The 15,819-nt window shown below is 38.4% G+C and overlaps 1 protein-coding gene across 3 annotated transcripts in view; it reads right to left on the reverse strand.

Annotated features, from left to right (window-relative positions):
• Positions 1–2,104: 2,104 nt before the first annotated feature.
• Positions 2,105–15,819, reverse strand: part of FABP6 (fatty acid binding protein 6) — a 35,833-nt gene continuing 22,118 nt past the window's right edge. For all 3 annotated transcript variants that reach the window (XM_054168568.1, XM_054168569.1, XM_009904656.2), the window contains exons 3-6: positions 5,422–5,526; positions 4,403–4,578; positions 3,273–3,362; positions 2,105–2,225 (exon numbers count right to left, since the gene is read on the reverse strand). In XM_054168568.1, coding sequence (XP_054024543.1) covers positions 2,172–2,225; positions 3,273–3,362; positions 4,403–4,578; positions 5,422–5,526 — 425 coding nt within the window. In that variant the 3' untranslated portion in view covers positions 2,105–2,171. The remainder of the gene's footprint in view (positions 2,226–3,272; positions 3,363–4,402; positions 4,579–5,421; positions 5,527–15,819) is intronic.

The following is a 15,819-nucleotide window of genomic DNA, read 5'->3' on the forward strand; positions in this document are numbered from 1 at the left end:
CAGAGACAAGGAGGGGATGTAATAAAAGAACAGATTGTTCTAGCTCCTATGCCCATGTGTTGTGGGGGTGCCGCCTTACCTGAAGAGATTGAAAGGCTGAATAGGAATATGTAGTTGTATATTCAAACTTTCTTTTGACGATTGTCTCTTCTAAGCAGGAATTGTCCATGAAGTTCCAGGTTCTGTTTGTGTCACCATTTCATGAGTGGAGTTGGGGCAAATGAAGTCCAACAGCAGACTCTGAAAGGAAGATTTATGAGAATTTGAGTTGGCATAATACTGCTTCTATTGACAGCTCTGTCCAGAATGCTTTATGTGATGGTGGCAATTCCACACATTTAATTCCTGGAGAAATACTTTTTTATTGGACTGTAATTATTTTCTTTTGTGAAAACATAACCTCCTCAGGAAAAGTGACTATAGAAGAGTTGAGCCAGCATAAAGATACTTTACTGAAGACTTTGTGCCACAAGTACTTGTAGAGGAAGCTGCAGAGGTACATGCAAAGCTGAGTTAATTTTTAAGCAAATGGATTAAAACCTTCCCACCCTGTGGTTGTGCTGTTTGATGCTGTCAGTTGTAGCACAGTCATAGATCAGAAAATTTACATGCCAATTCACTCACATTTCCCTGATAGATTTTGAAGAAAGAAAGGCTGCTGCAAAAGCAAATGCAGTGGAACAGGGCTAGGAATATGAAGTATGATGCTAGTTACCTTTTCATGGGTGGATGCTGGAGATGTAACCAAATGAGAAAGCTGACATTAAAAAACTCTGTTGGTGAGCTCTGATGAGCTGCAGCAGGCGTACAGGAGGAAAAAAGGCTACTAAAGTTGATGAGGCATTAAACACTAAACCAAATTTATTAAAAAAACCCAAACCTTACAGCTGCAGCTTGCTGCACTTTTAAATAGCAAAGAGAAATTACTCCAATCTCCCTGCTTGTGAGGAAGCTACAACTTTGTGTTTGCAAAGTTGTCACAGCCACTGTTTGATCCTTTTGTTCTAGCAAGTTTTACACACTGAGTGAACAACGCAGAGTTGATGCAGTGCTCTTTGAGCACTATAATCAGCTTATCAGTAAAGTGTACAGGTGTTGCTTAATAAAATGTAGCTTTTTTTTTTTTTCCCTGAGAAGTCTAGATACTAGCAAATGGGCCTAAAAACTCTGTTTAGTCTGGAGAAGAGAAGCCGGGGAGGAGACCTTATCAATGTCTATGAATATCTGACGGGTGGCTGTCAGGAGGATGGAGTCAGTCTCTTTTCAGTGATACCTTGTGATAAGACCAGGCGTGATGGATATAAATGCAATCACAGGAAATGTCATCTCAACATGAAAAAAACGTATTTTGACTGTGAGGGTGACAGAGCACTGGAGCAGGCTGCCCACAGAGGTTGTGGAGTCTCCTTCTCTAGAGATCTTCAAAACCCGCCTGGACAAGTTCTTGTGTGACCTGCCCTGTGTGGTCCTGCTTTGCAGGGGGGTTGGACTCTGATCTTTGGAGGTCTCTTCCAACCCCTAGCATTCTATGGTTCTGTGATACTGTGTTCAAGAAAACAAGTTTTCACATTTACTTTGTGTAAATAACAGGATTGCATTGAGAAAACAGGATGATACCTTTTCCTGCAGGAGTCCATCTGCAAAACCTTAAATGTCTTCTAAGAATTTTGGTCAAGAGGAGATACCAAGAATGAGAAAACCATGGCAACGGTATGAAAAAAAAATATATATATACATATATATATCTCTTAATGACTGATAAAACTAACTTTCTCTTGTTTTCAAACTCCTAAATCTCTGCCCTCCAACCAGCAACAGGCAAAAAGACTTCCATCGTGATACATATTTTGGGCATTGTCCTATTCTCTAGACAGACACTGAATAGAGCTTCTAGGAAGTCGGTGGTAGACAACACTTGAGTATGCCAAGTGTGTATCATCTGTACATTGGACAGCATTACTACATGCTTTGTTGCATCTGATTTTTGCATTTTGATTTTATGAGCATTTGTCAGATCATTAGGAATGGGGCAAGCTTTTAATGTGGAGATAAGTCTGAAAAACAATTCTTCATGTTTATAATAGAAAGAGAGAGAGAAGAGGAGTCAATCAATACTCTATATTTTATTTATTTGTATTGTTTTTCAGTCAGAAGAGACTGACTTTACTGCCTTAAGCAATTTTTTTGCTGGTCCTTTTGTAGACTACATCAGAACATGTAGAGATCTGCAATAAAGAACAAACAAAACAAATTTGATTGAACAGTATAATTAGAATTTCAGGGTCACAAAGGCTCCCTGGCTCACAACCTGGCCTTTGCTGAAGCAACATTTACTCTTCAGGAGAAGATGTACCTAGAAAATAAGCTGATTGTCCTTGCCAAATCGGAAATGTACAGAAACTTTCCTGCAGAAAAACAATCCTACACAAAAAGCACAACTTCTGAACAGTGGTTTGGGATACCTTAAATGGATCCTGTGTTAACCATGGCTTCAACAACTCCCAAGATATCAGGAGTATGGCAAGTGAGATAATTGTTCTCCAAAAGCAGTGATTGACATGTATTACTTTCAAGGAGGATGAGTGTCCTTTCTTTGTTCACAGAATAACAAAACTTCTGGCTAGTCTCTGCTGAAGACACACTCAGGTATATGTGACTCACACAACTGTAAGTTAATTCAGGAGAATTTTTTGAGAATCATAAATTGTGTGAAAATCCTATCTCTTTTCAATCTAAAGATTGTAGTTTCAGTAATCTTCCAAAGCTATGTTGCTATTTTGTTGATAAAGTAGGATAGTACTTGAAATCTTTTTTCATTGGTTTTTCCATTGGTAAGACTCAAGAAACAGGGTCTGTGAGGACTTGGGGCTAGATAGTTTCCTAACAGTGAAAGTTAAATGTTTCTATGAAGTTGTTCAGTCATAGGTAAAAATTTTTAGATGCATTCTTTTTTATTCTTGACACATAGGCACAGTGAGTATAGTCAAAGACATGTCAGCTTGGGAGTATTTCAGTCTGAACATACCAGACTTGCCAGTATTAGACTGTTTGTGTCTAAGGTGCAAGATCTACATTTCCAGTTTACCAAAAGATATGATGAAAAGTTTGTTCATTCAATTTTTGCATGAAACCTGCACATTCTTATCTAGAGTGAATTTGAAAGTTATTTAATAGTCTTGCTTTACTTCAGCTGAAGATTTTTTTTCTAAACAGAATTTTAAGCCTGCTACTCAGGCTTAAGTTTGAAGTAACCTGGATATTTGAGAACTCACCTCTACTAGCTTTCCTCCACAAATCTCTACAGTATGACGATAGTTGGGAAACTCAGCCACTAGTTTCCCACCTTCCATTTTAACTGTTGCCTGTAACACAGAAATATTTAATGTTGCCTGGGATCATTGCCATTTATATTATCAGATACACTGTAAACACCTGTACACCTCATGCTTTCCTTTAAAAAGGTTAATGTTGTGTATTACACATGCAGCTTCATAAACAAGACTAACATGCTTGTGCTTTAGTTCTTTTGGTTCACAATTTAAACAGAAAAATATTCACCTGACAATACATGCAAGTTTCATATCTGCACAATATTTATTCATAGCTCTAAAAGAGGTGTGTTTTCTATGGTTCTCTTGTATTGACAGTGCAAAAGGCATGATTGTGTGAGTTAATTTTGGACTGGCATTCTCAGATGTTAATAACCTGTGGACAAGCAGCACAAAATCCACTGGGGACAAGTGATGTGAATCTTTACCCAAATGGTCCTGCCCATTCAAATAGATGAGAAACATATAAAATAAGTAAAAGAACCATTTTACAGCAGGTCTTGTATCCAGATTTTGGCCACAATAGGAGCAGATCAATGTTGTGTAATCTGTCTCACTAGAGGCTGATTAAGTTGCAAGTTCCTCTGTACTTCCAACAGGAAGGAGGATACAAACATCTTTTCCTTCTTAATTTAACATAGTCTTTTGTTTAAGGCACAGGTGACTACAAAAGTTGAGCACTGCTGACAGGCATGGGAAGAGCTAAGGACCACAGCACTCCCCTCTGAGCGTGCTGCAGTTGCTGTATGGTGCTGGACAATGACACAGCTGCCAACCAGCTCTTTAAAGTATTAATGAGCATTATGTTTGCTTGAGCTGTGATACCAGTAGATGCTTGACACTCTGCCCTCATTCTTTATCAAAACATACAGTTTCAAAGCTTTAGCTCTCTTTAAAATTAAAATTAGATATTTTGCTAGGGGCATGAAGAAATACAGGAAAAGTGTTTCTAAGCTATGACAGATAAAAAAACCCAACAATTTACGGAAGGTGTCCCTGAAGACGATTTGATTTTCACACCAAACTAATAAACAACTAAGACCATGTAGAACTTAAGAGCTAAATTAATTTACCTTGAACTTTTTACCACCCATTGTCTCCATGTCTGCTTCCTTGTCGATTGTGAATGAGTTGGTTGTGGTGTGGCCTCCTGGGACGTGCTGTGTCCAGGTGAAGTCATTTCCATTCTGCACCACTTCAGTGACTATTTTGCAATTCTTTCCCTTTTCAACCTTGTCACTGGGGAGACCTTAATCAATCAAAATGTACAGTTTATAAAAACTAACAGCCTACCAGCTGTATTTAAATTGAAACATGCCAATTGTATGTTTGCTCTCAGACACTGATATCTGACTTAATCTATTTATCTATCTATTTATTTGTTTATTTATCTTTTAACAGCAGTATCAAAGCCCTAAGTTTAAATTACTGGTATAAAAGAAGATACAGGTACACCAATGCATTTGCTAAAGTAAGTTTTTATCTTGCATTCTTTTCCCTGAAAAACAATACACAGAATAAATGTAAGATATAAATATTTCCTTCTAGTTAAACTACATATGCAGATGCAAGGAATGTAATGTGTATGAACTTCTGCCTTTGCTCTATAGCTACACATACCTATCTACTGTTGCTTTTTAAATGAATGATCACAAGCACTGAATTTATGCATACAGATCATGATGTCCCTAAGAGCTTCTACAGGGTAATCTCTGAAATAGGTCTTCTAAAAGTGTTCACAGAAACCTGCTCCTGTGTAAGCTCTTGACAAGCATTTCCATACTAAATTTATACTCCTACCAAAGAATACTAAGGAAAGAAAAAGTGACCTTCACAATCATCATACTGCAAGCATTTTGGCCCTTCATTCTGCTGCTACTGAACAGGAATACTACTTCTGTAGAGCAGAACTATTTCCTGTGGCTGACAGTGCTGCTTAGAACAAAATCTGAATGTCCTTGCTGAAGCACAGAGCACTTCTACCAGTCTTAGCCCCTGTTAATTTCAGCACATTTCAGTAAAAACCATTTTAAAAAAAAAAAGTACTTTGACCCAATTTACATTTAAAACTTACACCCCAAGACATACATACCAATCTTCTTCACAAACTCATCATAGTTCTCATCACTTTCGAACTCGTATTTGCCTGTGAATGCCATGTTGCCCTGGTGATGTGGCTGGTAGAGCAGAATAGCAGCTGGAACAAAGAATGGATAAGTGCAGATGGCTTGAGGCTCTGGTTTTTATAAACCAGCCCAAGCTGTTCAGCCCACCTATACCCACACCCCTTGGAGATATAGTTTATGACCTATGCGAGTCACCGGCATAAATGCCATTGACCTGTATGGAAACCAAGGCTATAATTCAATTATACATCCTTGACAATAATCTGAAGATCAGCAGAAATCAAGGACAAAAGCTTGGTTGTCATTTGAGTGCATATTTAAGCAGTGACACATTTTACTTTCAAGATTTCATTGATTTTGCATTCAAGATGGAGTAAGTGTAAAACACATTATCATGAAACAGGGAGAAAATGGCTTCAAAACCATGTGTCAAGATCTGAGCCTTGCTGTATTTGGAAACACGTCCTATATTAGTTAAGATATTAAAATAGGAATGAAGCAGCACAGATTCCTAAGTAATTCTGATAGGATATGGGTGATGACAAGATTCTGGGTAAACTACTGCACCTGCAAATATCTTGCCTCATCTCCACACAGAAAAAACAATTATGAAATATTTTACAGTACTTGGATGGAAAGTATTTAGTACATTAGGTTAGTCCGTGGCCCCATGTTGCCATACCTTGTTTAATATCAAGAGACAAAGGGTGCTTTGTGTTGCTTAGCAAGTGTCTGCACAAAGTTCAAAAAATACACTTATTTTGGGAAAGCAGAGCTCTGATTTATGTGAGATAACCACATGTTAAAAGTCAAAAGAGTCTACCAGGTAACTTACAATGCATACAGGACATGGCCTATGCCTGTTGAATCCACTACCACACACAGATAGCAGGGTAGGAAATTCCCAGCTGCTGTGTTTTGGCATAGTTCCACTGGCTGAGGGTACAGACCAACAATTTTTAATCTGAACAAAAAGATTCCTAGGATTTATGTTGAAAACAGTGTCATAGATTGGAATTTTATTTAAAGCAACAGATTTTAGAAGCATCAAAACATCTATTTCCCCCTGGCTTTATAAAGTGGGCAGAACTAAATAGAAGTATTCAACAAGTTTTGCTGTATGCAAAGCAGGTTCCATTTCTTAAATACAATTAATTTAATCCCACATGCTAATACAGAAGTTGTCAATTTAGGGTAAAGAAATTGACCAGAACAAGAACACAGGATGGATGATTTAAAACACAGAAAACAAAGGTCCACTAAATTTCACCACTGCTCTCCTTGGTATACTTTCAAACGAATGTATTCTACACAACCATGCAGTGTAGTTTGCACACTGTTCTACTGGGCTCAGACAGAATGGTGCCTCTTGGTGAATCTGGTCTCCTGCAGGCCCTGTCTCTATGGTCACCTGATGGCTGTTTAGGTGTGTTGCAACTCAATGAAAAAAAAAACCCTCTCTAATTTGTATTAATTTTTTTATTTCACTTACTAAGCTGCTTTCTTTTATGCAAAGCCTCTGCTGTCTCTAAGTTACACAGCCTCTAAACTAATTACAGAATACACAGGGCATATGAGGTTTGAACAGGAAAACATTTCCTGTCTTATGAAAATTTTTGCCTTTTCAAAACTTTTCCTTACAGAGAAAAAATGAGAAAGATTCTAGAATAACAGTGACTGCTGGGTGAAAAGTTTGAATCAAGTCAGGAGGGGAAGTCCAATGGAAAAGAATTTTCTGACCAGAAAAGGCTTCAGAAAATTCCAAGTCAGTTTTGAGAGAGACTATACTTGTGGACTAGAAAAGAGCTACCTCATGTTTATTAGTTGGCAATTTATATTATTTCTAGGGGGCTTTAAACCTTCTTCCTCTTCTGAAGTCTGAGAGAAAGTAAGTTCAAAATCTTACATCTTCTGAAAGAAAGCATAAAACTTTCAAATGGAGATGTGGGCTTTGATGTTGACAACAATCCTTTAAAAACTATTTGTTTAAAGTGTATGTTCCTGGCAGGAGAGCAGTTTTCCAGAACAGATGCAGAAAGTGAACAAGAGTGAAGCATAACAAAATGATGGTCACTTTGTAAAATCAAAATGGAACAAATGTCCTAGGAATTACTGCCTTCCCACCCCTAACCCTTCACTCTCCCCATATTTACTCAGCTTTAAATTGTACCATGCTGTGCAGTGGCTGACTATATTGTGCTGGGGTTCATGACGCCACAAAAGCCATACCATCTGCTGTCTGCATGCAAGTCAAAGGATGTCTCCATACTTGAAACAGAAGAGAGCCATATACCTTCGCTCTGTGAACATTCTCCATGTCCTGTGATTAGCATTCAAAACACAGGAGTGTGGGAGAGAAGTACAAAACTGGGGGTTTCTCTATCAATTACAAATATGTAAGACTCAGGGAAGAAACAGAGACATTTGCTTCCCCACCAGTGTTTCCTTTGCACTTCTCATTTAAAAGTGTATGTAAGAAGATTCTTCTGGCCTGCAACCATATTTGACACTTATGGGTTTTTTTAGATTAAACCTCCTTCAGCTTAATCCCAGGATTGCTGAACTCCATGACCAATTGTGCAGGAGCAGACAACTGAAAAGGAAACTTTCTTTATCAGCTGGACCCAGATGCTTAGGCTCTATCTATATAAAGAAAAACAGCATTAGCATGGAAAACAATGAAGTGGCTGCACATACATAGAAGCCTCAGTTCTTATTGCTGTGGATACTAAGTTACTAAAGCTAAGTGGATAACAGTTAAGCTACAACAGTGTGAACTCTATGCCATTAACAAATGCAAAACCCCCAGTGATTTCAGTCAGTTTCAAAAGTACCTTTTAGAGGAAAGTAACATCAAGCCTATTTCATACATGAGAAAGCTGAAGTACTGAGAAAGAGAACTATCAGAGTTTATGAAATAGTGAAGAGATGACACAGCCAGTAAGAAATTCTAAGTCCAGGCACTAGCCCAGTGTCCACAGGATGGGACATTAAAAATTCTTTTAGTAAACAAACCCTTAGAAGCAAATAATGACAGCCCTGAGCAACTATTTACTTTCAGTCACCCAGGGAGTTTTACACTTGCTCCATTGATGGGGTATGAGAATCTTTACAGTTGCTTATCACAAGTGGCTGAGCAAGTCTCTAGTTAAGATTCTTGCCGTCTCTGTGTGGCTGTGTATTCTGAAAGGTAACCAGTGTCCAGCCCCAGCTGTGCTTTTGGAAATGGTGAAACTCTTCTCAGGTTAGCTAAGCAATGCAGGCCTCTGTCTTGCACTAGGCTCTGAGTGTTCTAGAAAGAAAGTAAAGGAACTCAAGCTATAAACTTCTCTGTTCACATAAAACTTAACAGAGGACAATGCCACTGGTGTAGTAACACCACAAGGACCTTGGAAGATAGATCAAGCTGGATAAGAAAAAGGCCACAGCTTCTATGTTATCTCTCTATGAAGATCAAATTATCTTGATAGCTTTCTTATGATAGAAGAATGCTGACATCTACACAACTATACAATACTTAAACTTGCCTGCAGTGGAAATGTAGTGGGCATGGAGCCAGTGTATAGTAAATTACCAATGAATAACTGTTTGACCAGGTGGGTCACTCCTGCCACACAATAAGTACAAGTTCCTTTACCACACCAGGAGCTGTATGCTAAGCTGCACAGGAGAGTTCCAGCAAGATTACAAACATCCATCCAAACATTAAAGGCAAGGATGTGGTGTTAATGCATGTGCTAGTTCTCCCTGCCTGCTCAGGACAAGAATCAGTTTAAAACAAGTTTTGAGCAAATGTGCCATCACCTGTACCTGTCTGTGCAGGGGAGTTTTTAACATGCATTGTGAATTTGTACCCATGTTTCTGCTCGCTTATTCTTTCCACACTTGCCTTTTTTGTTATAAAATGTAATTAAATTCAACAGTGTATTGGTGAACAAACAATTTCATTAAGCAGATTCCCAAATATTGAGTCAGCAAAATGTTTATTCCAAGAATACAGGAATGGAGGCTCTCTGATTTTACTGAAGTTATGGCCACTCACACAATTACTCAGGTTAGTCATCCAAGTCCCTCTCTCTTCAGTTTCAGCTATAACCAGTACCTATTTAATGACCTTACACTTGGCATTAACAATATTCATGATACATCTGTGATGTTGCTTTTGCATACTTCTACAGCAGTGCTTTATCCTTGCTGAGCTGGGCATTGTACTAAATGCTGCAGAGAACTCCAGAATTGTCCAGTAAAAATAACAAGCAAACAAAACCCCAAACCAAAATTATCTGTGTCTATGTATACATGTATTTTAAACACATTATGTGTATTTAATCCACTCCAGCCACCAAAATGTAAAGCCTGCACACCACTGCCAATAACCTTGGTTATGTTATACTCCTGCTTAGCAGAGATCACTTCAAATCTAACTAATTAAGAGCTATAACAGAGACCAGTGGAAAAATAAGATATTTCCCTGGCAGAAGGTAAGAATCATAAGTGAGAAGGGCAAAATAATAAAAAGCTTCAGGTACAAAACCTGAAAAAAAAGCTCTCAGAAAGCGGTCATTATCTTTGGTGTACTTGGCAATATGTATAATTTTCAATGGCAAAAGATGCAGCTGTCCTTTATGTAGGTCAGAGAGAAAAATCATTATTCCATAGGAGACTATGTCTGCCATCTGGTGGCCAACTGTCAGGGCCTGTATGCCAGGCAGCATGTCCTACAGAGCCCCCGACCTCACCCATGTAAACCCCCGACCTCAGTCAGAACATGCCAGGGACTGCAGCGAGCCCTGTGCCACAGCTAAACCTCTGAGCCACCTCATCCTCTCATTCTCTGTTTAAAAGGAAAAAAAAAATTAATTGTGCCCTGACCTGCTTATAATCATCTCAATAAACCATGGAAATGTTTATATTTACATAATATTAAAAAAATCCAGAATTCATACAAGCAATTATCTTCATATGTTTCATTCTGGGGCATAGTTCTAAATCAAGATGATTTCCTAAGCATTGGTTATGGCATCACATATTATCATTACACGGTGTCAGCCTTTGCTTAAACACCAGTACATGAATATTGCTGTCTTGGCAATCACCAGGACACAAAACTGCTTCATACAGATTTAATTAAATAATACAGATAAAAGGCTAACTGCTGGCTCCCCTGAATTTGGTGGAAATCATACACAGTTCAACTAAGGCTTCAACACAATTTAAGAGATCTGACCATATGTGCAAATGCTGTTTGCAGCGTTTGTGAAACCGAGTAGATTCAGCTGTCCCAGAGACACAAATAAGGGTGTACATGATTAGATGCAGCAGCACTGTTTGCACACAGAATGCCAGGAAATGGCATATTTGTGAGGTCAAGGGTGCACAGGCTTTTTACACTGAGTTAGTCTCACTGAGTGGGGAACAAACCCCCAAACCCATACATTCACAGTTGTGCTTACCTAACTTTTGAGACCAGAGACACTGATCTAACATCAACAAGTACTAAATCTCATATTTGAATGAAATCAAGCCTATGGGCAGAATCAAACTAGTAGTTACAATGAGAAGGTATGCAGAAAAGCTCAGTGCTATTTCAATTTGGCAGGATGACTTGAGTTGCAACTGTGTGGCTGTTGTAGACAGTCAGCATGAGTAAGCTGTCAAAGAAGTAAAACTCCTGTGGAAGCCTATACCCAAAGGAAAAGCTCATCTGAAGTCAGCAGTTAAGTCCCTCCGTCTCTCAAGTCAGCTACCTCTGATATGCAAAACAGCAGTCTTCAAATGCTTGTAGGAACAGAAGGAACTTTCAGAAAACAAATCAAAGGCCTTGGATATCTTTGCTTTCAGAATTTACTTGCCACTAAGTCATAACACTTTTGCATTCTTTTTGTCATGTTGAAGTCACCCTGCCCTTGAATGCCTCCCAGTATGCTTTAAAGTATATTAACCTCTCAGTTGTGTTGCATGAAACCAACCAAGATACACTCAAAGACAAAATTAAGATAAGGAAAATAATTCCATTAGTGAATGAACTGGGCTGAGTGACTATCTTTGAAGTGCTTTTAGAACTGCAATGCAATTGAACAAGGAGTACAGATCCAAAATAAAAGTAGGCACTCTCCAGTGAGAAGAAAGTTAAACCTAATGATTCTTTCAGAATACAGCTTGAACAGGAAAACTTGTAAATTCTTAAAATAGCTGTATCTGGCAATTATTCAGCAACCCTCCATAGTAAATGGCTAATGGTTATTAATTCCTTTGGTATTCAGAGTAATCATTCATAATGAATTCAGAGTGAACTCACGTGGCGGTAATGTAATCTGTAATTCCACGAGAGTCCTATTATAATATTGCCTTATTAAGAATCCATTTAGTATAGTACTAGGTATTATTGTTCTAAACCCATAAGAAATAGAAAAGTAATTACCAGTAAGATGTGGCTGAACTATTGAAAAGATAATGCTTCTAAAGAAACCAAATAGTTAATGGTAATGCACCAGCTCTACAGGACTTTACAGATGACACCATACAGACTGTCCTTGCCCCAGACTGACATTCTGATGGGTTGGATCTGCCTAACAAAGACAGGAAAGAAAGGATCCTACCAGAAGTTCAGACATAGAAACATTTATGGAAAAGGAATGCACAGATCTTCCAAAACCCCAGTATTTTGGGGACTCCATAAATGGAATTCTGATCATTTCCTGTTAAAACACTCTCAGGAGAACCTTTAGTCTGTTTGGATTTCCAGAAAGGTAGTTTCCAGAGAGGAAGACAACCAAGTGATTCATTTGAGCTGTACAAGCTAGCATAGCTTCTGTAAAAAGTGTTCGGTTTTGCTGCTCCTGACAGATGTTCCTGATCTCTGAGTGGTACCTCAGTGGGACTGCTGAGGTTCAGTTTTAGCAAAGAGAGACAAAAAACTAAACCTAAGGGAGGAAAAAAGAAAGAGAAAAAAGAAGTACTTTGGTTTCAGGTAGTTTCATGTTTTCAGCTGACTTCATTCTCTGAACTGTCTCAATTGCATGGTCAGGCCCTACAACAGGAGGTAGAAGAGACAGAGGAAGATGAATGATCATCATCAAAACCAGGTAGCCTATTGCTTGGCCTACTGGTGAGTGCAAACCACAGAGCACCTGAGAGCAGCCTGAGGAGAGGCATGCTACATAAAGTGCTTCCTCACAGTCCTTGAGGCACCTCCCACTTTGTGCTGGCACAACTGTTTATGCAGCCAGAGCAAGGGTCTGATCTGAACTAAAAACACCAAAGCTAAAATAAATGGCCATTTTTTGTCTGGATCAGTGCTCCGATCCAGTTCTTTGCACAGTCACACAAACTGCTGCTGGCATAATGCAAGTATTGGCACGGAGAAGGGAACAAGCAGCTGGTGAAATACCAGCACAATGTGGCTATGGCATTGAAAAATGCTCCCTGTAATCATGGTCCGAGTTACACTTTATGATCTGCATTAAAAGAATGAAGAAGTCAAAAAATAATTATTGTAAACAAGGCTCTGGAGACAAGCAGCAGAAATATGCTCACGCTAACTGAGCTAGGGATTCGTGTCTAGTTCAGGTTCACAGGACACATTTTCTGCAAGCTGAAGGCTCAGTACAAATTCTCTGAACTCCTGATTTCCTATTGTCTCTTCAGAGTCCAGCACCCAAGTAAATCAAATCAGCACTCCTGAAGCACCAAAACAAAGAACTGGGAGGGGCATCCCTATTACCGTTTCAGTCTCTCCCAGAATTGATAGCACTCTATACAATTTCTTGTCTTTGCTACCGTAGCAGACAGTTCACTCCCTGGTATGAAAAATCTCCATTTAATTTCTAGTTTAAATTAATGCATGGCTATTTTAAGCCTGTTTGTACTTGTGCCAGCATTGCCTCTTAAGTAGCACTACTTTCTTCAAGTTTACCCCAAAGTCCTTTAGACAGCAGTTACACCCTCTTTTCTTCTAGGGTAAATATTTGGTTACAAGCCTAAGCCATGCCAAACTCTGTTAGAGACTTCTGAAATGACAGGGGTTTTTTCTCTCCCTGCTCATCCAAATATTCCTCTCCACTTACTCCAGTTTTTCAGAACAGAGGTGGCTGGGACCTGTAATGTTTTCCAGCTCAACAAATTTCATGAGTACGCTGCTCACTTTTTAAACTGAGTAACAGACATACTAAAAATGTTTTGGTTTACAGCAAGATTGATACCAGAAACAACTTCTGAATCTAATTTTTCTTTTCCCCCCTGAAGGGTTCTTCCCTTCAAGTGGTTATCTTACACTAAAAATGATCAATTCCATTCAATTGATAGCAGGAACAGGAAGCTATCTTGATTTTAGGTTTTAGTAACAACTGAAACAAAAGGCTTGAAGATTTTTGTTAGGCCAGTTTTGGCTCCAGGAGTCTAGAAATGCACAGTAAAACTGATTTTGGCTACTATCAATTCAGCTTGCAAAAAAGGTAGAGATTTCTTTGAAATAGCTTTTGATTAGGTGTCACTACAGAACGTTTTGAATCTCTGTGGTTTTAGTCTAGTACAGACAATATTGTTAAATGTTACTAAAATGAAAAATTTAACCTTATCTGCAGAGTTTTCTGGTAAAAGCAAACTGAGTTAAAGATACAACCTCTATATACTTCTTTTTTTTCCATATATTTATACTAGGAGTCCCTAATAGAAAGTAACTATAATTCTAATAAAGTTAGGAACTGCCAACCCTGAAGATGGGAATCACTAGAACTTCTGTTTTGGACTTTCTGGCCAAAATCCAATAGTCATCTCCCTTTTATTTACATAGTTCATGTGGCATGCTGTAAAGATTTTATTACTTGATAGTATCTATATGATTGTACTTGCTGACACATCAGAACAATATAGCTCCAAATGGCAGTTTATCTTCAAGGTAATCTAGTCTAATTTGGAGACTTCCATCACATGGCTGTGGTCTTCTAAGCAATCTTCAGTCATCACCAAAGAGGGAAAAACAGCTATGTACCAATATAAAATGAATGTGCATTATATCTGCATTTGAAGTGAGTTAGAACTGATAGCAAGGAGTATAACTGAATGCATTAGGTTGTCACCACCATACACACCAGCACCACCACCAAGAGAAAAAAAACCCAACATATTCTTTCTTAGTCACAATGTATTTGAAAGGTATCGTGCTCAGGAAGCCTTCTCTCCACAGCTGTAGTTACCTACAAAATTCATACAGTAATTTATTCAAATTAGGCTTAGAAGTCAGCAGGATGAACATGGGATGAAGCCAGAACTCCGTCTTTGAAGAACTCACTCTGCTTCCACAGAAAATAAATGAGTTCTGCATGGACTCTGGTGTCAGCAGGCCTTTCATGACAGCTGGACAACTAGCTGAAACCAGTTCTAGACCTTCACATGCACTGAACTGACCTCATTTACCACTTCTGCAGCACCCTACCATTGCATTCTAGCAGGAACCACGCACTCCACTGTAATAATCATAGAATGCCTTGCTCCAGCTAAGCAACAAAGTAACTGACCTGTACATTATGTTGATTTAGGCTTTCTTGGAGAAATGCTGCACAGAGCCTGCCTTTAACTAAATTTACTTAATAAAGAAAAATATGCAAAGCCATCTTTTAACTTGTTTTTCTGTAGGAATTCTGCTAAGAGCTGCACTGTTTCCTCCCAAACAAATAATGCTAGAAAATAAATACATTTTAAGTGCTATCTACTATACAGAAGAGAGTTTTTTTTCAACATCTACAAAAACATAAGGAACACTGAAAACAAAGTTCTTTTAAAAAAAGGAAATGATAAGCAAATTATTTTTGCCTTCTTCAATTATTCTCACATTATTGGCCCATTAAGCATAGGCTAGTGGTGTGTAGCCTATGGATAATAAGGAAGGAAATGATAGACTTTCAACAATAAACATTAGCTATTTAATAAAAGGCTACCATTCAGTCTTTCAAGACAATGTATTTTGTTGTGTTAGGTGAGAATCTGAGAGGAATTGCAGAACTTTGTGTGGCAATTATTTAACAAAAGATTTCTTCAGCTGGTAAGGGCTTATTTTAAAAAATGGCCACAGTTTGAAGCCCAGGGACATGATTTTTTCCACTTGTCTCTACCTTGTGCTATTAAAAAAAACCTCATTAGTTTTAAGCAATCCTTCAAGGAAGAGCAAAGACACTAGGAGCTTCTGTCTTTTCCTTGGTTTTCCTTTATTTTAAGCAATCAAAGTGCTGAAAGCGAGTGATGGCAATTTAGAGAGACATGTAAGGGTTTCAAATAATCCCTGCACTATGTCTAGTCTTAACTGCTTCCATGGCTATGGCTAATCTAGCTTTATCAAGCATGACCCCTTAGAAAGTATTTCTGACTTG

Source organism: Dryobates pubescens, chromosome 16, assembly GCF_014839835.1.
Source record: "Dryobates pubescens isolate bDryPub1 chromosome 16, bDryPub1.pri, whole genome shotgun sequence".
Classification (NCBI taxonomy): Eukaryota; Metazoa; Chordata; class Aves; order Piciformes; family Picidae; genus Dryobates; species Dryobates pubescens.